We start from the raw sequence: 24,084 nt of genomic DNA, 5'->3' as shown, positions 1-24,084 counted from the left end.
TTCATTCTCAAAAACCACACATAACCTCTCTTGTTGAAGAATGCATTGTTAATTTTACGGTTGCTCAGATTTCTAGTGTACGATAATAAGCAGAAATGCAGCATGTACACTAAGGTGACAAAAGTCATGGGGTACCTCCTAATTTTCGCGTCGGACCTCCTTCTCCTTGAGTAGTGCGGCAGCTCAACGTGGCATGGACTCAGCAGATCGTTGGAAGTCCCTTGCAGAAATACAGATCCATGCTGCCTCTACAGCCGTGCATAATTGCGAATGTGTTGCCGGTGCAGGATTTTTTGCTCGAACTGACCTCTGAATTACGTCCCATACATATTCTATGGGATTCTTGCAGGGCGATCTGGGTGGACAAAACATTCGCTCGAATTTTCCATACTGTTCTTAAAACCAGTCGCGAACAATTCTGGCCCGGTGACAATTACATCTTTGTTTGGGAACATGACGTGCATGAATGGCTGCAAATGGTCTCCGAGTAGCCGAACACAGCCATTTCCCGTCAATGATCGGTTCGGGTGGACCAGAGGACCCCGTATATTCCATGTAAACACAGCCCACACCATTGTCGAGCCACCACAACCTTTGCACAGTGCCCTCTTGACAACTTCTATACGTGGCCATACTGAAACCCTATCATCAGCACTTACCAACTGAAATCGGGACTCATCTGACCAGGACACGGTTTTCCAATCGTCTAGGATCCAACTGATACACCCCAGGAGAGGCGCTGCAGGCAATGTTGTGCTGTTAGCAAAGGTAATAGCATCCGACGTTGATTTCTGCGGTTATTTCACGCAGAGCTGCTAGTCTCTTAGCACTGACAACTCCAAGCAAACGCCGTTCCTCTCGTTCGTTAAGTGAAGGCCGTTGACCAATGCGTTGTCCGTGATGAGAGGTAATGCCAGAAATTTGTATGCACGGCACACTCTTGACACGGTGGATTTCGGAATAGTGAATTACCAAACGATTCCCGAAATAGAATCTGCCATGTGTCTAGCTCGAAATACCATTCCGCGTTCAAAGTCTGTTAACTCGCGTCGTGTGGGCCTTAATCACATCGAGACCGTTTCACATGAATCATCTGGGTACAAATGACAGCTCCATCAATGAACTGCTTTCTTATACCTTGTGTCAGCGATATTAGAACCTTCTGTATATGTGTGTATAGCTCTCCTATGACTTTTGTCATCTCAATGTACTTTAACCGTTCTACTTCGTTCATTTGTTCTTGAAGACATCACTGTTATATTTCATTATCTATGTGTACAACTTCTTGATACCAATGATACAATAGGATAAAGAAATTTATCAAAGGACCACCTAAAGCCTCAAACATCTATGATGTATATATGAATCCTGAAGAAGCAACTGTAAATTTGTATTAAGACCGTGATTCGAACCTAGGTTTCCTACTCACTGGGCAGGTGAACTAGCCACTATGCCATCCTAGAACAATGATTTCGCAGAACTGTACGGACTCCCCTAGCACGCCTCCATCCTCAGTGCAAATTCCCATTCACACCTCAGCCCACTTGGTACTCCCTCTAAATTCTAACAACATTGCAGAGGGTCTCCAACTGTATTGGAATAACACCTCAGTATCGAAAGAAACGGTGGATCCTGCCTGAAACTTAAGCATAGTTGCTTTAGTCAAATAAGACTATACGGTTGCAGCGACCTTTTAAAGTCTCAGACATCTATAAAGTATTTATGCAGACTGAAGCGACGAATGAAAATACTGTTCGAGCTTAGCTAGAATACCAAGTGAGCTGAGCTGATGCGGGAACGTGAATTTGAATTGAGGAGGGAGGCGTGTTAGAGTATTCTGTGCAATTGTGCAAAGCTATTGTGCCAGGGTGACGTAGTGATTAACGTATCTATGCAGTGAACAGGAGGCCCGGGTTAAAATCTAGCCTTGGTACAAAGTTTCGTCCGTCGCTTCAGTCTGCATATATACAGCAAAGGAATTTATGTTTTCTTTCACATCTAACTGTGCAACGAAACAACTGCTTCCACTTTTAATGAATAGACATGACAGATGGCGTAAATACTAATTTGTTTCTTCCTTGTGTACCATTTTTGATAGACCTTAGTGAAAAATTGAGGTCTCATTACTGTGGCATGTGGCACAACCTTTCGCTAGAAACTAAATCCACCAACATCGGCTCTGAGTAAAGGAATCAACGATCAACGTGAATGGATGTCTTGTGACGTCCGCGCAGACCAAAGGCAACGAACAATACCCAACAAAATGCAAAGAAAGAAAAAAAAGATAGCTGAATGGTCAGCGTGACGCACTGCCGTCCTAAGGGGCCCGGGTTCGATTCCCGGCTGGGTCGGACATTTTCGCCGCTCAGGGACTGGGTGTTGTGTTGTCTTCATCATCATTTCACCCCCATCCGGCGCGCAGGTCGCCCAATGTGGAGTCGAATGTAATAAGACCTGCACTAAGGCCGCCGGACCTGCCCCGTAGGTGGCCTCCCGGCCAATGACGCCAAACGCTCATTTCCATTTACTACTCTAACAATGTAGCATCTCGAACTAATAACTTTTTTTCCAGAAACAGCCGTAATCTTGACATTAGTTGTTGGACAGAGTGTTGTTGTTGGCGCAGCTACTGCAGCAGATGGAAAAGGAACGGCGGGCGGCGCACGAGCAGACGGTGACGTCGCTGCGCGAGACGCAGCTCCAGCTGGAGGACTCCAGGAGGCGGCTGGAGGGGCAGCGCGCCCGCACCAAGGTGCTGGAGGCGGAGCTGCGCGACCTCAAGCAGAAGGTAGGCCGACCCGCAGCCTGCCGAACCCGCTCCGTCTGCATCACTGCTTGTCAGTCGTGCCTGTAATGTGTACTGGAACCATTTAACCACTCCAGCACTTCCTAGCTAAAGGCGACAGCTACAGTTTAACTATAGCGTTGTCACTCACATAGCTCCAGAAGGAATGATTCACTCTGTCGTGGAGTGTGCACTGAAGTGACACCACCTGGCAGGTTAAAACTGTGTTAGTCTTGGGATAAAACCTCAGCCATGGTCTTACAGACTGAGTTATCCAGACACCACTTACCGTTTCGGTCCAGCAATCGGATTTAATTTTCCAGAAAGTTTCAAATCAGCGTTTTCATTCTGGACGCAATCCTCTAGACTGTGACTAACCCATTTCTCCAGAATATCCCTTCTATCGCAAGTGCTAGTCCCACAAGGTATGTAGGAGGAGTTATGTGAAGTTTGGAATGCTGGAGAGAGGTACCGGAGGGAAACGTCAGGCGCTCAGTTATAAACTGCTCGCAAATTTCACTCACATAGTTAAAAAGTGTACGCCAATACAGTTAATAAAGCATTACTTCTTAACAGAGATGTGCAAATATCAGACACCCAACGTTCCTTCAGAAATGGAAGATCAAATTCAGGTTATAGGCTATTTTCACACTACCACTCATAAAATGAAAAAATAAGAGAGTTTATTTTAGCAGCTTACCACACGTTTGTAGACTACGAGAAGACATTTAAAACGGCGAAACGACACTTATTACGGGAACCACTATAAACTAAACTAATCCCAGTGCACTTAATATCAGCTGTTCAATCACTGTACGTGAATATGAAGTTAAAGATTTATCCTCTAAAATGAAACAGTTCCAGAAAACATCAGCCAAAGAGTAAGATCATCATCGTCATCATTAGTGATCTCCCGGAAGACAGGTTTTCACAGGGTAGTTCTCCAGGCTGTCCAGTCTTCTGCCATCTTCGTCAGGCCCGCATAATTTCCTCTTCCCTTTGTGTCGTCTATCATCTTGCATCTCTTTCTTCCTTTCAGTCTTCTCCCACAAACCAGTCCTTCCAAAGCATCTGCTAGCAATGCTTCACAATGAATGCCCCAACCAGTTATTTTTCCTTTCTCTTATAACCTTCAGGAAACATCTTCTCTCACCAACCTTTCCAATACTCTTTCGTTACTCACTCTTTCCATCCAGCTTATCCTCTCCATTCTCCTTCACATCCACATCTCAAATGCTTCTAACCATTTTTCATCCTCACGTCTCCGTGTCCCTGTTTCAGCCCCGTATAGTGCCACATTCCAGACAAAGCATTTGTCCAGCCCTTTCCTTAGGCCTTTATCTAATTTGCCACATAACAGTCTCCTCTTTCTGTTGAATGCCTCCTTCAAGTTTTCACCTCCTGGTGACATCTAAGTTTTCAGTTATTGTGCTTCCAGGATATTTAAATGCACTTACTTGGCTAATGGCAGTTCATCCTATTTTAATATTGGACAGTCTGCGTCCTGTACTGATGACCATACTCATTGTTTTTGCTGCGTTTATTTGCGTCTAATTTTCCACACGAGCTTCATTCAGATCTTTCAGCATGTTATTCACTGTCTGCTCACTTTCAGCAAATCTTATAGATTCTCTTCTCTTTCCGCCAATACATATTTCTCTTTTCCCATCTAAGCCTTTCGCAATTATCTCTTCAAGATATGCTTTAAACAACAGTGGGGAAAGGCAACAACATTGTGTAACACCCTCTGACATTTCATTTCCAATCCTTATCCTTACTTTCTAGTGTAATTATAGATTCTGTATCAGATGTCCCTCTTTCTAGTCTACTCCTTTCCTCTTCAAAATATCCGTCAGCTTGTTCCACTGAACTCTGTCAAAATTCTTTTCTAAATCTATAAAAACAGCAAAGACTCTTCTACCTTTTCCCATATATCTTTCCCCTATAGTTCTTAACAGGCCAATAGCATCTCTTGTTCCTTTTCCTCTTCTAAATCCGAACTACTCCTCTGCAATTCCTCTATCGAACTTGACATATAGCGTTCTATTCAACACTCTAAGCAACACTTTATCTGCATGAGAAATTAGACTGATGATCTTATGCTCTTCACATATTTTTTTGTGTTTCTCTTTTTCTCTACTGGTATCATAACTGTTGCAAGGAAGTCCTCAGGTCATTTTATTTTGTCATACATGTCATTACAGAGGAAGACTATTTCTTTTCTTTCCTTGTTTCCTAGACGCTTCAACAGTTCTGCTGGGAGATCATAAATTACACATGCCTTAAGTAAGATAAGTATGGGCAATTTCACCCACACCTATTAGTAGTTATGCAGGTTGCCCCTGGAGGAATGGACAATATTCAGCGGTACAACAGGAACCATCATTCGAAACGCAAAAGTATAGTAACTATAGGCTCTAAAACGCGTACCTTAAGAGTTACGTACATTTCTTTATCTTCGATACTGTGAAACAAATCTCTTCTACTACAAACTCTTTGCTTCCCATATTTTGAGAGTTGGTAGTACGTGTACCTTAAAAGCTATGAGCACTTCATCTTCGGTACTGCGAAACAAATCTCTCTTTGTTTTCCACATTTTCGGAGGGGGTTGTATGGACCTAAACAAGCAGTAAACTACCTAGTAAACATGGGCTCTAAAATGGATACCTAAAGGCTATAAGCATTTATTCAGTACAATAGATGTGTTTCACAGTAGTTAAGATGAAAAAATGCTCATAGCTGTTAAATTATGCGCTTTAGAGCTCACGTTTACTGGACATTTTTTCCTGTTTTCGTCCGCACTGCCAGCTCTCAAAATATGGAAAGCAAAGAGCTTGTAATGGAAGAGATTTTTTTCACAGTATTGAAGATAAAGAAATGCACGTAACTCTTAAGGTACGCATTTTAAAGCTAATATTTACTGCACTTTTGTGCTCCGAATGACCGTTCCTATTGAGCAAGAATGCTCAGGAAGAATCCTGAGACATCCTGTATTGACGTGATTAAAAAGAACTAGCTTAAAACAGCAAATGAAACTTTTGTTACTAAGAATATAAATTTTACAGCTGTACTGTTTTCTGATGACTGTGTGAAAACAGTTAACGCTGTAAATGAAACTGAGAGAACTGCACGTAAAATGAGGTTAGTTATTGTTACATATGGTATAACATTTCCCATAAAGAAAACTAGATTAATAGCATTTCTAGTATTAGAACTAACAAAAGCAAAGATTTTAATAGAAGGAAAAATAATTGAACAAATGTGTGAATTTAAATATCTCGTGGTGATGAGATGAAGTTGATATGAAGTGATGAAATGGAAGCGATTTTAGGACGTTATGAGCATACCCTTGGTTATACAAAGGTTTCCCAAGATGGAACTGGTAATGACAGTACTACTGTTGGTGGAGGAATTGTTGGATCAACATCTGGAGTTTTAATGTGTTAACTTGGTTTTGATGGTTCTGTGACAGTTTGCTTGATGGATGATTCTGTTCGAGATTTACGTTACTCATGAAAAACTTAATGGGAAGTTTGTATTAGTAAGGGTAAACTATGTAGTAGAGGACGAATGTCTGAGGAAGAGATATAAAAGATAAGTTACTTAATAGAGAATCCTTTGTGAATTCATAGGAAGGTAAACTTTGGTGCCCCTAATGCTTGTGGCAGATGACAGTACTGCTGGAGAAAGGCGAGCACGACAACCAGCTGGTGGCGGCGCTGACAGCGCAGCTGCGGTCAGCAGAGGAGGCAGCGGAGGACAAGCGGGCGCTGCTGTCGGTGGAGGCTGAGCGCATGCGCGAGCGCGGCAGGCAGTTGGAGGACGACCTAGCAGCGCTCAGGGCGCAGCTGGCCACGCAGACGGCGCAGCTGGCGCAGAAGGACAGGCTGGTCGAGCAGCTGCAGCTGCGCCTGGACCAGCTGGACCAGCCCAAGTGAGCAACGCAAGGCGGACAACCTTACACTCACCACACTTTCTGTTGATTGCTCGGTCAGTACACACTGTGCATAGATATCAGTGGCCATTAGAACTCGTATTTGGGAGAAATATGGATTTATGTGACCACACAGCTACCCTGAATTAGGTTCTCGAAGATTTCCCTAAATCTCTTCAGACAAATCCCCACATTGCTCTTTGTAGTATATGTAGATAGTCTGTGGTGTGCAGAACATGAATCCAACAAACAAGAAGTTCAGGACACAACCATTTGCAAGTAAAGTAATGTGCACAGTCTCCTCGGATAAGCAGGGTGTGGCTGTTTTGTACATCTTGGATCCTGAAGCAGCTTTCAGTTCAGAACCATTAGACGACACTGACTGGCTTAAAGCCCAACTTTGCTGAATTGGACAGTAGACAAAGACAAGCTTCTGCTTGCAACACTGTAACGCCAGGACCCACAATAGGTTTGTGAGTATGGAACGTAATGACAAATGTGGAAGTCCTACTAGAAACACCATACAGTCCTGAGTTAGCACCTTCACATTTTTATCTCTTTGGGTCTATGAAGGCTGGACTATGTGATAAACATTGTCCAGACCCTCTTACTGTCGTCATCAAAGGTGTGAGACAGCTGCTAGCCTCAACTGCTTTAGGTTTTTATGAGTGCGGCATGCATGCTTTTCATCATCATTGCCAAAAGTGAATGTTGATAACTGTTTGGAAAGACGAAAGTATGTAGATGAAATTTTGCTCTACTTAACCCTTAACTGCTCTAGTGCGACCCTGGAGAACCCCAGGCGATACGAATACAATACATACTATGTGAATGGAACAACAGATGGCGCCTGTGTTCTTGGTAGTCCTCAGTGAAGTGATGCCATTTAACGCGGAGTGTTGGATGCGGTGTTTCCGGTAATATTTTGTGAGATAAAGAGAAAGAGGTCTCAGAATACTCCATCAGAGAATTAATGTAAGTTGTTTTTTAGTATCTCATTTAGTGTTCTATGCGATGGAAGTTTTAGAGTACTTCGAAAAGAGCAAAATTTCAGTGATAACGGCAATTTTTAAAGTTATGTGAGTATGTATGCATTATTTTTCAGAATGGCATCGTCGAAGTCATTAACAGATGACGAGTTGGAAAGAGTAGTGAATGATCCTGCGTTTTTGAAATATGATGAGGAGAGCACAGCAGATACGGATGAATTTGTACTAAGTGATCATGATTCCACCTCTAAAGTTACATCAGAAAGTAGTTGTGAAGAGTCAGATGAACAGGCGTACATTATGCCTTCCGCTGACAAATATTTTTTTGGAAAAAAGGAGTGCTACAAGTGGTCAAAAGAAGCTCCTCCTACAACTCGTACCCGTGCTCACAACGTAGGTAGTCGCCTTCCAGGCGCTAGACGTGAAGCAAAAACGCTTGATTCAACTGATATATTATCTGCTTGGGAATTGTTCATTACTGAAGATATATTACAACTAATGATCACCAATACAAACATCAAGCTACATGACATGTCAAACAAATACAGAGCTCCCCAACCAGCATTCTTAAAGCCGCTAGATATAACAGAACTGAGAGCATTTCTAGGTCTGCTTTATTTATCTGGAGTAACGAATCTAATCGCGAAAATCTTGTTGAACTTTTTGCTAGCTATGGAACTGGTCATGATGTGTTTCGAGCCACCATGAGCGTTCATAGATTTTTATTCATTTTGTCTTGTTTGCGTTTCGATTTTGCTACTACAAGAGATGCTAGGTAGGCTGATGACAGACTTGGAGCTGTTAGAGATCTCTGGTAACTCTTTATAGACAAATGGCAAGAGCATTATACTCCAGGAGCGAACGTGACAATCGATGAAATGTTAGAACCCTTCCCTGGTAGGTGAAAATTACGCATGTTATGCCTAAGAAGTCGGCCAAATACGGCCTCAAAGTTATGTGCCTTTGTGATTCACGAACATTCTATTTATGCAATGCATTTGTCTACATACAAACGGACAAATAAAAGTATATTATCAATTCCAACACAGGATTTTTTGAAATTAATAACACCAGTGTGGGAAGCAGTAGACATGTATGTGCAGTAGACAATTGGTTCATGTCACTTGAACACTGTGATCAACTGGAAGCCAAAAAGTTGACTGTCTTAGGCAGTCTAAAGCTAAATAAACCGCAGATCCCAGAAGAATTCAAACCAAACAGAAAGCGCCCATTAGAATCTGCATTATTTGGGCACAACAAAGGAAAGACAATTTGTCCTCATGTTTCTCGGAAGGGCTAGCTGTTGTGTTGCTTTCATCTATGCAGCTCGATCAGAAAATTGGTACTCAAAAGAGAATACCTGAAATGATCATTGATTACAATGCCACAAAAGGAGGAGTGGACGCACTGGACCAAATGTGCGCCAACTATTCGTTATCACGGCGAACACACAGATGGCCAATGTCTGTATTTTATGCCATTTTAAACATAGTAGGAGTCAATGCTGGTGTTTGACTTAAGAGCACCAAACAACCTGATCAAACTGATGATTGAAAAAGAAGAGAATTGCTACAGAGGCTTGGAATGGATTTAGTAAAACCCCCATATACTACGTCGAGATGTCCTACCCCTTTCTCGTGAACTGAGAGACGTTGTTGTTAAACTTGGAGGTAATCCTCTTGCCTCAACATCTTCAGAGCCAGAACCCATGACGAAAGCAAGATGCTACATGCATGCAAGAAATGCGGACAAGAAAACCAAAATAGTGTGTGAAAATTGCTCAAAACATGTTTGTCCCGATCACAGATTTTCAGTGTGCCAAAATTGTTTGTAATCATATCTCAAATGCGTAAAAATGTTTATAAAATTCAGTGATAAAAGTGCAACTCGTATTAAAATTTCTTTAAATTATAGTTTCGTTTAACTTATTTGGGTACTCCGAGATCCCACTAGAGTATTAGCGTATGAGCGTTTCACTAGGGTAGTTAAGGGTTAATTGTGCTACTGTGCTTGCCGTATCTGCTGCAGTTCCCATGAAAATATATAGGAGGCACTGGTTTTGGATAATCCTCATACACAGATGGCCTTGGGGGTTGGTAAAACAGACATTTTTTCGTTTTATAAAACCATTTTTATCCTTTTCTAACAATTAAAGCGCGAGTAGTTCCATTCGTAAGGTAACTATCGTTAGCATTTATGGTGAACTCTTAGAGATTTGACTCAGTTATTATACATCTGACTTTGCTTGATTCTAGGTAATTATCTTTCACAGAGAAGAACTACTAAATATCTTTTTTCCTGTGGCTACCTCACTACATGTTATGCTACATCGGGTTAATCTCAGTTTACTGTATACATGAATGGCCAGGTCCTGAAAGAGTACGACATGTGACTGAGGACTGTAATGTAACTATATTCTCACTTAGCGTATTCATCCATTCAATGAACATATGTGTGCAATCTGTGTAACATGTAAACCTATATGTACGTATTGAAGAGCACTATGCCACTGATTGCAAAAAATAAGCATATTAATTCAGAATTTCTGAGAGACGACTTGATTATAGCTCAAAGGAATATACTCCATGCGATCACTGGTGGCTGCACTGCTTGTTGGCTTCTCTTGTGAAGCTGAAAATTACAGATAGTAAAAAGACCTAGCTATACAATTCCTAATACAAGACTTCTGATGACTAAAGTACAGTTACATAGGGACTTACACATAACAGTGCCTGTTATAGGTTTATGAAATCCTGTTATAGGTGGTAAGTGATGAAGATAGATATAAATCCCAGGGAAAATCAGTCACACTTGCATATTCAGTCGATAACATTTTACAAACAAGACTATCTCGTAAGTAGGATCAGTAACAGTATAGTTAATCCATCAAGATAATGTGAGAGCTCGCTAACAATGGAAGAAAGAATAGGTAACATGGCACGTAATTCATGAAACATTAGAGCACGAACAAAACAGAAGTTATATTCATTACTCATACATATGTGCTTCACTTCCGCAATGAAAGACAACTATCCAACAAAATTTTTCACAACATTCAAAGATAACGTTCAGCAGAAAGTCAATTAAGGGATTAACTGACTTGCTTCCCACTGATAGAGGCTACGTAAACCTTATACAAGAATAGATGATGGAAGGTTGAGTGGATATCCTTAAACACATGGATACAAAGCACAAACTCATTCACAGATCACTGAGTTATGGTTCACACGAGCTGATAATAAAATGTGTTGATTTTCTTGTGTGAAAGGAGAGTCAGAAATAAAATGACTTGTAAATTAATGCAGAAAATGGTAATAGCACTGTATTCTCCAAGCACAAGACCAGAATGTGATCTCATCAACTAACGCCGAATGCGGCTTCTTCTAAATCTGCATCTTCCTACAGAAGTTTCACGATGAGTGCCTAAAGCAAAAATCGGCCGTTTCAAACTTTTGCAGGACAAGCTGTGATTGGTTGCCACTATGAAGAACTTTGTGAGATATTACTGCCTCCCTGCTGTGTGTCAGGCCAAAGATAGTCCCAACTTGTTTGGGTACTCCGAGACCCCACTAGACAATTAGCGTATGAGCGTTTCACTAGAGTAATTAAGGATTATTTGTTTGGTAAACTATTGACTCATGCATAAATCTTAGAAAATTTCGAAGCATTTAACAAATTACAAAATTAACGAAACGGGGCAAAGTAGTAGACTTGTTTCAGTTTATTAGAAGAGTAAGCATCCGAAACTTCGAAAGTCAACGCTGCAAATGGCAGGTTTACCACATTTATGCCACATATTTTTATGACATAAATAGCAGTCTTTCCTAATTTCATTGTTGTAACTATTATAGTTCTGGAGTTATAGAAAAATTAGTAGATTTTTATGTATCACTATGAAAAGCCTCTTCTTGCACTACATAGGTAATTTCATTGCGCTCATATTTTGTGAAAGGAAGGGGGAAGGGGGAAGGGGGAAGGTTTGTATCCTCAGCTGAGAAACTCCCATGCTATTTGTCGGAATTCGTTGCCATTGGGTCTGTGGGGCACAGATGTACACAAACATCGAGTACGTGACTTCACCACCTTTCTTCCATAAAAACAGTTTATAATAATAACGCGAAAGCTACGCTGACGCTTCATGACTGTGTCTGTCGTCATAGCAGCGGATAAATATGGAGTTATTACGTTTTCATTGTGAGCTGAGAAAGACATCTACACCGTGTCCAAGCCACGCTAGCTTAAAACAGCGATACTGCATGTGGCATCTAGCAACTCGGCTGCAGCTGTGTGTTTGGAGGAGCTCTGCGGCAGGCAGATACTGACACTAGTAGTAGTCAGCATTCCAAGATGGCGCCAGATCGCGCACTTGTACGCACTAGGCGGCTACATGAAAGCCTCTAGCCGTTGCACTACGAAAATATTTCTTGAATTTGCTCTGTGTTTACATCTTTGACAGGTCGGTGTGTGGAATTTTTTAAATTCGTTTCATACTACTTTCACACAGAAAACAAAACATGTTTGATAGAAAAACAATAAAAGATTTACATGTTCAGACACACATCAGAATCCTCTGGTATGTATGTTGGAACCTCAGATGCTTCTTTTTCTCTCTCATTTCTTCACTTTCTTCATCTAACTCTTCTTCTTTTATTCTTTCGTTTCTGGCACCGCTTAACACGACTATGATACTGTTACACTCAGAGTGTTCTAGCAAAGTCTGCGATATTTGTTCTGCTCTCAAACCTTGTTGTACCTCAAGTGATCTCAAACTTTTTATATTGAGTTCATTTACAGCTCTCGTAATATCTAAATCCATTTTCGTTTCGGAAACTACACCTAAAAAAAGTTTTTGTCCCATGTCATGTTGAGAAGAGATTTATTCGCATTACGCATTATTCCACCCTTAGTACGTATTTCCATTGTTGTAACAGAAGTGAATCTGTGAAACGTTGGGTATATTTCTGCCATTTCTTTGAGATGGTTTCATGACTAAAAACTAGACGCACATCAGTCAAGAAACTACACAAACTAACGTTACACACCTGACTCAAACTGCGTCAAAGCCCTTCTCACCTGGGCAGAGGTAGCTGACGCTGACATGGAGGTGTACGAGTTTTGAGAGCTCATCTTCCGTTATTCCACGCTGAGAAGGCACATCGCGCATGAAGTTCTGCGATATTTCGACACCGTGCTACGAAACGTTGAACAAACAAGAAGCAAGAACACGCTCTACATCGAAAGCACAACTTACAAGGGAACCTCCCCATCGCACCCCCCTCAGATTTAGTTATAAGTTGGCACAGTGGATAGGCCTTGAAAAACTGAAGACAGATAAATCGAGAAAACAGGAAGAAGTTGTGTGGAACTATGAAACAAATAAGCAAAATATACAAACTGAGTAGTCCATGCGAAGATAGGCAACATCAAGGATAATCTGAACTCAGTAGCGCCGTGGTCCCGTGGTTAGCGTGAGCAGCTGCGGAACGAGAAGTCCTTGGTTCAAGTCTCCCCTCAATTAAGAAGCTTTTCTTTATTCTCGCAAAGTTATGATCTGTCCATTAGTTCATTGACGTCTCTGTTCACTGTAATAAGTTTAGTGTCTGTGTTTTCGACCGCACCGCAAAACCGTGCGATTAGTAGACGAAAGGACGTGCCCCTACAATGGGAACCGAAAACATTTGATCACAAGGTCATAGGTCAACAGATACCTCTACAGGAAAACACGTCTGATATATTCTATACGACACAGGTGAGGGCATGGGCGTCACATGACAGCAATATGTTGTCGACCCACCTAACTTGTACACTTGGCGAATGGGTAAAAAGATTCTTCTACATTGCTTGATTTAGGTTTTCTTGTGGATGTGAGAATTAATCCCAAAAAAGTGATGAAAACATAAGAGTTTGTCACATATACTACAACAAATGAATCAAACAGTTTCACAGTCGCACACTTTTCCCTGTGCTCTGTCAAAACATATGTTTTTAACGTTTTCAAATTTTTCCGTGTGTAGACCGTCAAATCCTGCATATGTCCAAGCAAATCTGAACATGTCCTGGAATTTTGGAGAGCGAAGTTGATTATGTGTGAGTGCCTGAACTTCGATCGTTTTCTGAAAATAAAAAATAAAATTTTACGCTCGAAGGAAGATTTGAACCAAGGACTTCTCGTTCCGCAGCTGCTCACACTAACCACGGAACCACGGAGCTCCTGAGCTCAGATCATCCTTGATGTTGCCTATCTTTGCATGGACTACTCAGTTTGTATATTTTGCTTATTTTTTTCATAGTTCCACACAACTTCTTCCCGTTTTCTCGATTGACCTGTGTTCAGTTTTTCAAGGCCTATCCACTGTGCCAACTTATAACTAAATCTGAGGGGGGTGCGATGGGGAGGTTCCCTTGTTAGTAGGGACCATATTGCATTTATCGCTTTTAATTGAAGCCCATATTTGGTGGGTTTTACGTGTATTATAATTTACACCCTAGGAATACATGCTAATTCTAAGCACCATTACGTTATTGAAACAATTTGTTATAATTAAATGTCAGTTAATGACATATTAGCAATTAAATCCATCAGATGATCGTAACATGTAATTCAGCGTGGTGTAGTTGGTTGAGTCATCGACTTATGAACAATGTATAGTGGGTTCGAGTCTCCTTGTATCTCTTTTTTTCACGTTTTGGTTTTCTGAGAGAATGTGGGATTTTCCATTTTTGTCTTATAACATTTTCATGGCTATTAAAGTTTTTATTTGTATATGTTATAGACCAAATAACTTGACTAGAATATGGATAAGGCAGGAAATTTGCGTTTTAATAGAGCTAATGTAGGAATTTTACGAATGTCCATTTCCGTAAACCGACTCTCTCACTTGTGAGCCACATATGGCTGACAACTGCGCCTGGAGAGTGCTATAGTCACAAATTACCTTAACCAATAAGTCCTATGTGATGTTGGCACTGTTTCTTGTGTCGCACATCTATCTATCCGCGTCAGCGTCAGATCACTTGTCCCGTGTGAGGATGGCTTATCTCTGGTTTCTAAACAAATCCTTTCGCACAACACAGATCCTTTAAACTTATTACTGAATACTCAGATAGGTAATCTTTGTTCTAGTAGACAGTACATGAAAGAAAGACATTCTTTGTGGATCATAGTGGGGAGAAATTCGCAGGAACATGTTTTCTGTTCATTAAATTTATGCACTCTGTGGCCGCTGTAGTAGATATGAGAGATGGCAACTGGAAACAACAACTTTGGAGCACATTGGGGTGGTATATTTGCAAATGTGTGTTTGAGAAAAGCACTTCACGACAATGTTCTGTAGCTGAGTTGAAGTGGGCGTGGTGGAGACGCTCTTTAAAGGGCCATTGCTTCTATGGAAACAGTCACTAGAAAATTATGATGTTTTCCTAATGGAGAAAGCTCTGAATACTACACTACTACATAAAGACAAGTCATTATTTAACTTTGTTTCCAAAATCTGGAGAATTTCTGAACCGTTAACTTCAGATTTTCACACGATACTCAAATAAATCTTCGGGTGGACAGGGGCTACACATTTTAAATATATGTGTTATAGTAATATATACATTATATTACATAAGCGGGAAATGTTTTTAGTAAGTATCTCGGAAAGTTCTTGACCAATTTACTTCAGGCTTTTACACGGTAATTTCTTTAACGTTCAGAGAGACATGTGTTTTTTTTTTTAATGATTCACAAAAGAAATATGTTGTTAGCAAAACTCAGATATAGTTCTTGACTAGCTCACCACAAAATTTTGACGATATTTGTCAAACAATGTAGAATGCAGTGTTGCCAACAGTTAAAGTGAGCTGCCCACCAGTTTCAAGTGCAAAAACCACCAGAAAACCACTAAGAAAAATGCCCCTACTTTCATAATCTGTAAAATTTCCACTAAAACTTTTTTAAAATTATTATGAAATGAAACAATAACTATGTTAGTAGTTAGTTTCGTTTATTATTAAGTAATGAAATATTCACAATCATTAAATGAACATACAATAAATAAATCAGCAATTTAAGGTCAGTTCTATAACAACAAGTTCTGTAACAACAGATAATTATTTAAATTAATTCGTCTTCTTCAGATGAATCATTTTTGTCTGCATCATCATCATCGTCGGTTTCAGGTTGATTTGGTTCCTTTTTAATAATTAAGTTAAAATATTAAACTTCATTCTATTCCTCTGCTTGTTTTTTATTACATTCATACTGCTAAATAGCCTCCCATCATCGGCATTGGAATGAGGCAGTATTAGGAGAGTAAACGCAAAAGTCGCTGATTCCTCAAAACTGGATTGCCCATGAGCATCTTTGAAATGTAATACTTCATTCCAAAATTTTTTCGTGTCTTTGGTCACATTCCAACTCAACAAATGAATTTTTCGCCATTGGTCATCCACTCTTGCTATAAATTCTACACTTTTATTGAACTGAGCCATTCCATCAATCACATTTCCTTTGTGGTGATTTAGTGCGTGTGTAACATTTATCCTGGAAATTCTTTTCATCAACGTCAAATTTCTGATAAACTGATTTTCATCTCTTTCATCAGATGTACTAAAAATGTTATGCACCGATTACGCAAAGTTTCTTTGTCTTCCCGTGGTAATTCTTCTTCTCTCATTTCAAGCAACTGCTTCTCAAAGCGGAATCCCAGATAACATCTTCGATCGAAGGAATCACGAATATTTTGAGTAAGAATATTAACTTTTCTCAGGACGTGCACAGGGAGGATGAGGAGGAGATGGACATGGAGGGGGAGGAGGAGGAGATGGACAGGTAGGTGGTGCACATTGAAGGGAACAGGAGGAGGACAGGGAGGGGGAGGAGATGGACAGGGAGGGTGAGGAGGAGGTGGACAGGGAGGGGGTTGTACATGGAGGGGAGCAGGAGGAGGACAGGGAGGGGGGAGGAGGTGGGCAGGGAGGGGGAGGTGGAGGTGGACATAGAGGGGAAATGGAGGTGGACAGGTACAGGGTGTACATTGAGGGGAGCAGGAGGAGGACAGGGAGGGGGAGGAGATGGAAAGGGAGGGTGAGGAGGAGGAGGACAGGGAGGGGAGAGGAGGTGAGCAGGGAGAGTGAGGTGAAGGTGGACATGAAGGGGAAGGGGAGGTGGACAGGTACGGGGTGTAGATTGAGGGGAGCAGGAGGAGGACAGGGAGGGGGAGGAGATGGACAGGGAGGGTGAGGAGGAGGTGGATAGGGAGGGGAAGGAGATGGACAGGGAGGGTGAGGAGGAGATGGATAGGGAGGGGAAGGGGAGGTGGACAGGGAGGCGGTGTACATTGACGGGAGCAGGAGTAGGACAAGGAGGAGGAGGAGATGGACAGGGAGGGTGAGGAGGAGGTGGATAGGGAGGGGAAGGGGAGGTGGATAAGGAGGGGAAGGGGAGGTGGACAGGGAGGGGGTGTACATTGAGGGGAGCAGGAGGAGGACATGGAGGGGGAGGAGATGGACAGGGATGATGAGGAAGAGGTGGACTGGGAGGGGGATGTACATGGAGGGGAGCAGGAGGAGGACAGGGAGGGGGAGGAGATGAACAGGGAGGGTGAGGAGGAGGTGGGTAGGGAGGGGAAGGGGAGGTGGATATGGAGGGGGTGTACATTGAGGGGAACAGGAGGAGGACATGGAGGGGGAGGAGATGGACAGGGAGGGTGAGGAAGAAGTGGACTGGAAGGGGGATGTACATGGAGGAGAGCAGGAGGAGGGCAGGGAGGGTGTAGGAGGTGGGCAGGGAGGGGGAGGTGGAGGTGTACATGGAGAGGAAGGGGAGGTGGACAGGGAGGGGGTGTACATTGAGGGGAGCATGAGGAGGACAGGGAGGGGGTGGAGATGGACAGGGAGAGTGAGGAGGAGGTGGATAGGGAGGGGAAGGGGAGGTGGACAGGGAGGGGGTGTACATTGAGGGGAGCAGGAGGAGGACATGGAGGGGAAGGAGATAGACAGGGAGGGGGAGGAGGAGGTAGGCAGGGAGGGGGAGGAGGAGGTGGACAGTCAGGGGGGAGGTGGTGATGGATGCAGAGAGAGGGAGGAGTAGGAGGCGCTGAAGAGAGAGTGGGGAAGGGGGAGGAGTAGGGTGGAGCGAGGGGGGAGGGGGAGGAGGAGGAGATGAACAGACAGAGGGACTACGAGGAGGTGGAGAGGGAGGGGGGGAGGAGAAGGTTAGGATGTATATCCAATTCCCATACATAATCAGCAATTGAAAAGGATTGACAGGTTGGCTGGTATTATGTATAGTTAAAACAAAAATCTTGATTTTTCGCCAAATTTAGCGAAACTTGAGTCTTTGGTAGCGTTAACTGAGAGAGGTGTGCGCATGCCCGGCGGTAGGGTGGAGGGCAGCGTGTGCGGCAGCCCTCGCAGCGCGCCCTCGGAGTGCGGCTCGGGCAGCTACGCGCCGGCGCTGCAGGCGGCCGAGGCGGAGCGCCGCCGCCTGCTGGAGCTGGTGGCCGTGCTGCACACGCGCATGGACGAGCGCGAGCAGGCAGCCGCGCAGGCCGACGCCCGCTGGCGCCAGGAGCGCGCGCGCGCCGCCCAGCTGCAGACCAAGGTAGGCTCCTGGGGGCACTTCTCAGAGGAAAACACTGCGCACAAAAAATTGGTCACCTCCGCCAGACATCCCGCTAATGCCACGGAACACCTAGCCTTAATAATGTCACCAATTCGGCGAGGAAGTGAGTCCACAAGATTCTTCAGTTATGACATATCCAGCTGAAGCAGCATTAATGATCCTGCGGCGCTACCAGTTGGCGGCATGGTGAATATACCTTTCATTATCAGTCGCAAAAAGGCCCAGTCATTTTTTTTGCGATTAAGATAAGGTGACATTTTGTAATTTATTGGCTTTCGGTACGTGCCCATACAGCCGTCTGAACACTGCTAATGTGATTCTACAGGTTGTTTTGACAATCTAGAGTATACATTAGTTTAATTCCTGTCCTTGTACGAAGTTACATAGGCTTAACAAAGGACAGAATCCGACATGAAATAAATTTTACATCCGCAGTACACTGAAACGAATAAACAAGGCCAAAATTTTAACACGCTATACGCAGAGGTAGTATGCTGCAAAAATCCTACTGGTAACACAGAAAATAATGATAAAATAGCATAGCTATACATTTGGGATCTCCCCATTTCTATCCACATTAATAATTATGTCTCTAAATTAACGAGAACATGTTCTTATCTAGGTACTGTATAAACTGTCTTAAGGCTTCGAACAGAGAAATGAATATTTGTGCAGATCTAGAAGTACCATGTAGATAGATCATGAGAATAGTATACAATAACCAGATTTGTGTTTTGGAGCCACGCATGTCCATTCACCAGTATCCAGACACTTACACAAAGGATGTACATAGTGACACATTTATAGGCTGATTCTTCCACATCGTGCTGAATAGCCACGTCAGAATAAAGACAGTTAATAATGCTTTCCTCTTCCACTCGACTTTTAATTATCTACAGCATTAGATAGCAGCACAGGGAGTTATAGCTGGAAATTGTCACTCTTAAGCAACTCGTATAGCATTTTACACGTTGCTGTATCATTGGATACTAACGATATTTGGAAGCTTTTACGACCAGCAGCCGAAAGATTACATGTAAAGACACTTATGTGATACATGTTCCGAGGACAATTTGGGAATATATGTATAGTTTGGATCTTTTTCCTCTCCGCAATCACATAGAGAGGTTACGCTTAGGCTCAGCCGACAGAGGTGTTTGTTGATCTCCCAATGATTAAATTTCAGCCGTGCTGCAACTGCCATGAAGCTCCTTGATGTTTGTGCCTTATCATACCGTGGTACTCTTGGAATCGTGGGACGAATTACTGTGTATTCACTGCCTTTGATTTTAGATGTCGTAGATCATTCCTCTTACCAGTCCTGTGACAGGAGCTTTCTGTCCAGGGTTACAATGTCTCTGAGACGGAGTTTATGATATCTAATACCGTCACGGAGACAGGTTTGCATTGCTAGGCTATCTACTTGTTCATTTCCAGGCACCCCAGAGTGGTCTTTCAGCCATACCATCACGAGGTTGCGACACTTCCGCTGCACCCGAAACATAGCGTCGCCCATTGCTGAAACTATGAGGTTGGGACAGCTATTGTCGTGGTGCCTAATCAGTTGTAGGGCTGACATACTGTCAGAGATTACGACTAATGCATCAGTTGTGGTACCAGCTGAGCTGTCGTAATAGTAGACTGTGCATCCAGGTTGTATAGGCCACGTTGTTTGCTTTCTGCCAGCACCTTCCCTAAACTTATACCCGTCTGTGTACGCTACACGCGCAACGTGATACTAACACCTGAACTCCATCTTCATTGCGTTAGTAGGACCCTGGTTTTAACGATAAACTGGTCCTGGTACCAAAGTGCAGAGTCGACATTTCGTATGATCTGTAGCAATGCAGTATAACAGGGCTTTTTCACATCTTGTGCCTTAATTTCAGCATCTGCACGCATTCAGCCGCCACGTGTTAAAGTTGCTTATTTATGCAGTCTCATCCGCTCACACAGTACGATGTTAATTCCCGGATTTTTTCATCAGGCGCCCGATATTCGTCGAGAGAGAGAGAGATCGCATGATTTACCGGGTCAGTCGAAGTACGGTAAGGTGCGTAAATGTGGCCCTGTGAACCCGCTGTTGTCATTAGCAGGAAGGGCTACGTTTGGCGATCAGGAATGTTTAATAAACATCGTGATTCATGTTTAACTGCTACATGAGTGTGTAGACCCAAGTGAAGGTACGAAAAACACCTCTAAATCGTGACAGAACCATCTCGAACCAAAACCACATACTGCAGGTTACGTGCGTCTTTGGACCATCGGTACACTCGATGTTTTGCACCAGTTGAAAACAGGCAATGAGGCATTGCATGACACTTCGCGCATCCAGTCAGTTTCTATTTCCTTTGCCCCATTGAAGACGGCCATCTATACATGGTGCCCTGAGAAATGACCTTCCGCAAGATACCTGACGCCAAATTTCATTGCCTTCACTTCCGTACGCAATGTTCGCTCGGAAACTGATTGAGATGGAATTCATTCACCGACAGCACAAATTCTTCCCACCGTTGACACCGACTGTCATTGACAACGTGTGACTCTCCGTCCCTTTCGATTAGGGTCTTGTGATGAGTACTGTTCTTACACCAGGATATATGGTAGCGTGTGCAACACTATTCCTTACAGACACGTTGGTCAGTTTGCGTTGGTACAACAATAAATCAGGCAATTTCATTCACCGTGTGGTGATGAGCACGTCCAAACACGATAGCATCTTTCTGGAATACTGTCACGTCTACCCATCTTACTACGCTGATTCCATAAAATCGACTGGCATATAAACACCACACCTATGACTTACGTCAGTGACGGAGGATGACGTGACCGTATCGTACCACTTCTGCACAGTCTACATCGCACCATAGCCACCACCCGCACTCCTTTAAGGAGATGACTAATATTTTCTGCCGGTGAGCATATGTACCTCTGTGCATTTACCTCCATATTCGATGTATACCACTTCTTTCCCACGGGAGACGGGAACTGTACGTCGGGACCAAGGGAGCCCATTGCCGCAGCGATCTTCGACACACACGCCGTAGCTTACACGGACGTGAAAGCTGAAACACCGCCGCATAGTGGACCTACCCGCTTCAAACCCTTGATGTAATGGAAAACTGGACATAAAATTCTGCAAAACTGTGTTCTCATGTCGCTGATTATTAATCCGATGTCGGAATTCCAGGATTCAAAATGTTAGTTACAATATGTCGGGTCAAAAATTATGCATGTAGTGTATTCGACTAAAACTTCAGATATAAGGTATTATATAACGAATTCGGAGGTGAAATTGTCGTATCGAAATGTTTTATTCGATATCTTACATTATTTAATCGAAATAGTAGCTTGGGTTGTCCACTGAGAGATGGGTTGAAAAGCAGACCTTTTACTTCAGGTGACATCTGTTTATCGTCTTCAGGTGCTTTTCTAGAAGCTCAAAATAAGTGCATTCGAAGACGTCAGAAGCCGATGTAATACGGCAAACGTCATTTTCTCACGGGAATATTTGCGCGTAAAATCTCCTCGGTAGTGCCGGCTATCCTATTGCCGAGTCACCGTCTCTTCAAATGGCTCTGAGCTCTACGGGACTTAACTTCTGAGGTCATCAGTCCCCTAGAACTTAGTACTACTTAAACCTAACAAACCTAAGGACATCACACACATCTGTGCCCGAGGCAGGATTCGAGCCTGCGACCGTAGCGGTCGCGAGGTTCCAGACTGAAGCGCCTAGAACCGCTCGGCCATCCCGGCCGGCATTTCGAGCTTCCTGCGTATCTTAAGATAGCTGACCAATCGGCAATGGAGCTGCTTCGATTATGGCGCATTCATGCATTACAACTATGTGGACTGATGTCGACGTCCGGTACCATGAGTTTATAAACTGAGGGTGAAGTATATGTACTATGCCTGTCTGAACGTCACACAGTCACAGATATGGAAAAGGTAAATGCAGGTGGATAAAGCTTTCAGCACATGTAAATAGAGACACTATGGAGAGAGGAGGAGTTGCCATATACAATGTAGCACCAAAGAAACTGGCAGAGACATGTAAACAGGCACAATACGGAGCTGCGGTCGGCAACGCCTGTTTATGACAACAAGTGTGTGGTGCAGTTCTTAGATTCGTTACTACTGCTCCATTGCAAGTTATCATGATTTAAGTAAGTTTTAACGTGGTGCTATAGTTGGCGCACGAGTGACGGGACACAGCATCTCCGAGGTAGCGATGAAGTGGGGATTTTCCCGTACGGCCATTTCACGAGCGTACTGTGAACATCAGGAATCGGTAAAACATCGCTGCGGCAGGAAAAAGATCCTGCTAGAACGGGACCAACGACGACTGAACAGAATACTTCAAAGTGACAGAAGTGTAACCCTTCCACAAATTGCTGCAGATTTCAATGCTGGAGCATCAACAAGTGTCAGCATGCGAAGCATTCAACGAAACATCATCGATATGAACTTTCGGAGCCGAAGGCCCACTCGTGTACCCTTTACGAGTGCACGCGTCGCCTGGGCCCATCAACACCAACATTGGAGTGTTGATGACCCGAAACATGTTGCCTGGTCGGACGAATCTCGTTTCAAATTGTATCGAGTGGATGGACATGTACGGTTATGGAGACAACCTCATGAATCCATGGACCCCGCGTGTCAGCAGCTGACTGTTCAAGCTGGCGGAGGCTCTGTGCAGTTGGAGTGATCCCTGTTACGTCTAGATACTACCCATCTGGGATGCCTTGCAATGTGCTGTTCAGAAGAGATCTCCAACCCGTCGTAGTCTTACGAATTTATGAACAGGCCTGAAGGATTCATGGTGTCACTTCCCTTTAATACTTCAGGCATTAGTCGAGTCCATGTCAGCTCATGTTACGGCACTTCTGCGTGCTCGCGGGGGCCCTACACGATATTAGGCAGGTGTACCAGTTTCTTTGGATCTTCTGTCAAAAATTTGTCATAGTGTGAAAAGTTTAGAAACTGAAAAATTTTGATCAGAGCAAGACAGAGAAACATGCGCGTATGTGCTTAAACTAAATAATGGTACTTTTATGATTGTACCCATTTATAGGTCCCCATTAGGATATTTTCAGTTATATTTGGAAAACCTGAGTTCTTTGTTGTGCTGTATGTCAGATAGAGGTAAGCAAATTATTGTTGGTGGGGATTTCAATGCAGATTTTTTGAAAGAGTCCGATAGAAAGCTTGACCTTGAAGTATTACTTGATTCTTTCAATGTAACGTCAGTTATCGATTTTACTTATCAGGCAGTACAGGAAAGTAGTACACTGATAGATAATGTTTTTATAGACCAGGATAAATTTAATCAAATAGAAACTTTTCCTCTTAAGAGTGCAATGCAAAACAGTCCTCAAAAACATTGTGTTCAATTAACGATTTAACAATTGAAAATTTTATGGAAAGCTTGCAACAGTTATACTGGGATGAGATGTACAGGGAACCTGATGCTAATTTAAAATTTAACGTATTTAATGATACCTCTGTGAGCATGGGAACGGCCTTGCTGTGGTGGATACACCGGTTCCCATCAAATCACTGAAGTTAAGCGCTGTCGGGCGTGGCCGGCACTCGGATGGGTGACCATCTGGGCCGCCGTGCGCTGTTGCCATTTTTCGGGGTGCACTCAGCCTCGTGATGCCAATTGAGGAGCTACTCGACCGAATAGTAGCGGCTTCGGTCATAGAAAACCATCATAACGACCGGGAGAGCGGTGTGCTGATCACACGCCCCTCCTATCCGCATC

General features: G+C 43.1%; 1 protein-coding gene across 1 annotated transcript in view; it reads left to right on the top strand.

Moving 5' to 3' along the window:
• Nucleotides 1-24,084, top strand: part of LOC126170627 (coiled-coil domain-containing protein 13-like) — an 84,364-nt gene that overhangs the window by 40,152 nt on the left and 20,128 nt on the right. Inside the window, exons 6-9 of the mRNA XM_049920745.1 lie at nucleotides 2,627-2,788; nucleotides 6,454-6,719; nucleotides 7,825-8,001; nucleotides 18,077-18,296. Coding sequence (XP_049776702.1) covers nucleotides 2,627-2,788; nucleotides 6,454-6,719; nucleotides 7,825-8,001; nucleotides 18,077-18,296 — 825 coding nt within the window. The remainder of the gene's footprint in view (nucleotides 1-2,626; nucleotides 2,789-6,453; nucleotides 6,720-7,824; nucleotides 8,002-18,076; nucleotides 18,297-24,084) is intronic.

This window comes from Schistocerca cancellata, chromosome 1, assembly GCF_023864275.1.
Source record: "Schistocerca cancellata isolate TAMUIC-IGC-003103 chromosome 1, iqSchCanc2.1, whole genome shotgun sequence".
Classification (NCBI taxonomy): Eukaryota; Metazoa; Arthropoda; class Insecta; order Orthoptera; family Acrididae; genus Schistocerca; species Schistocerca cancellata.
Note: the sequence above shows the minus strand (reverse complement) of the source record. Positions and strands in the feature narration are given on the sequence as shown.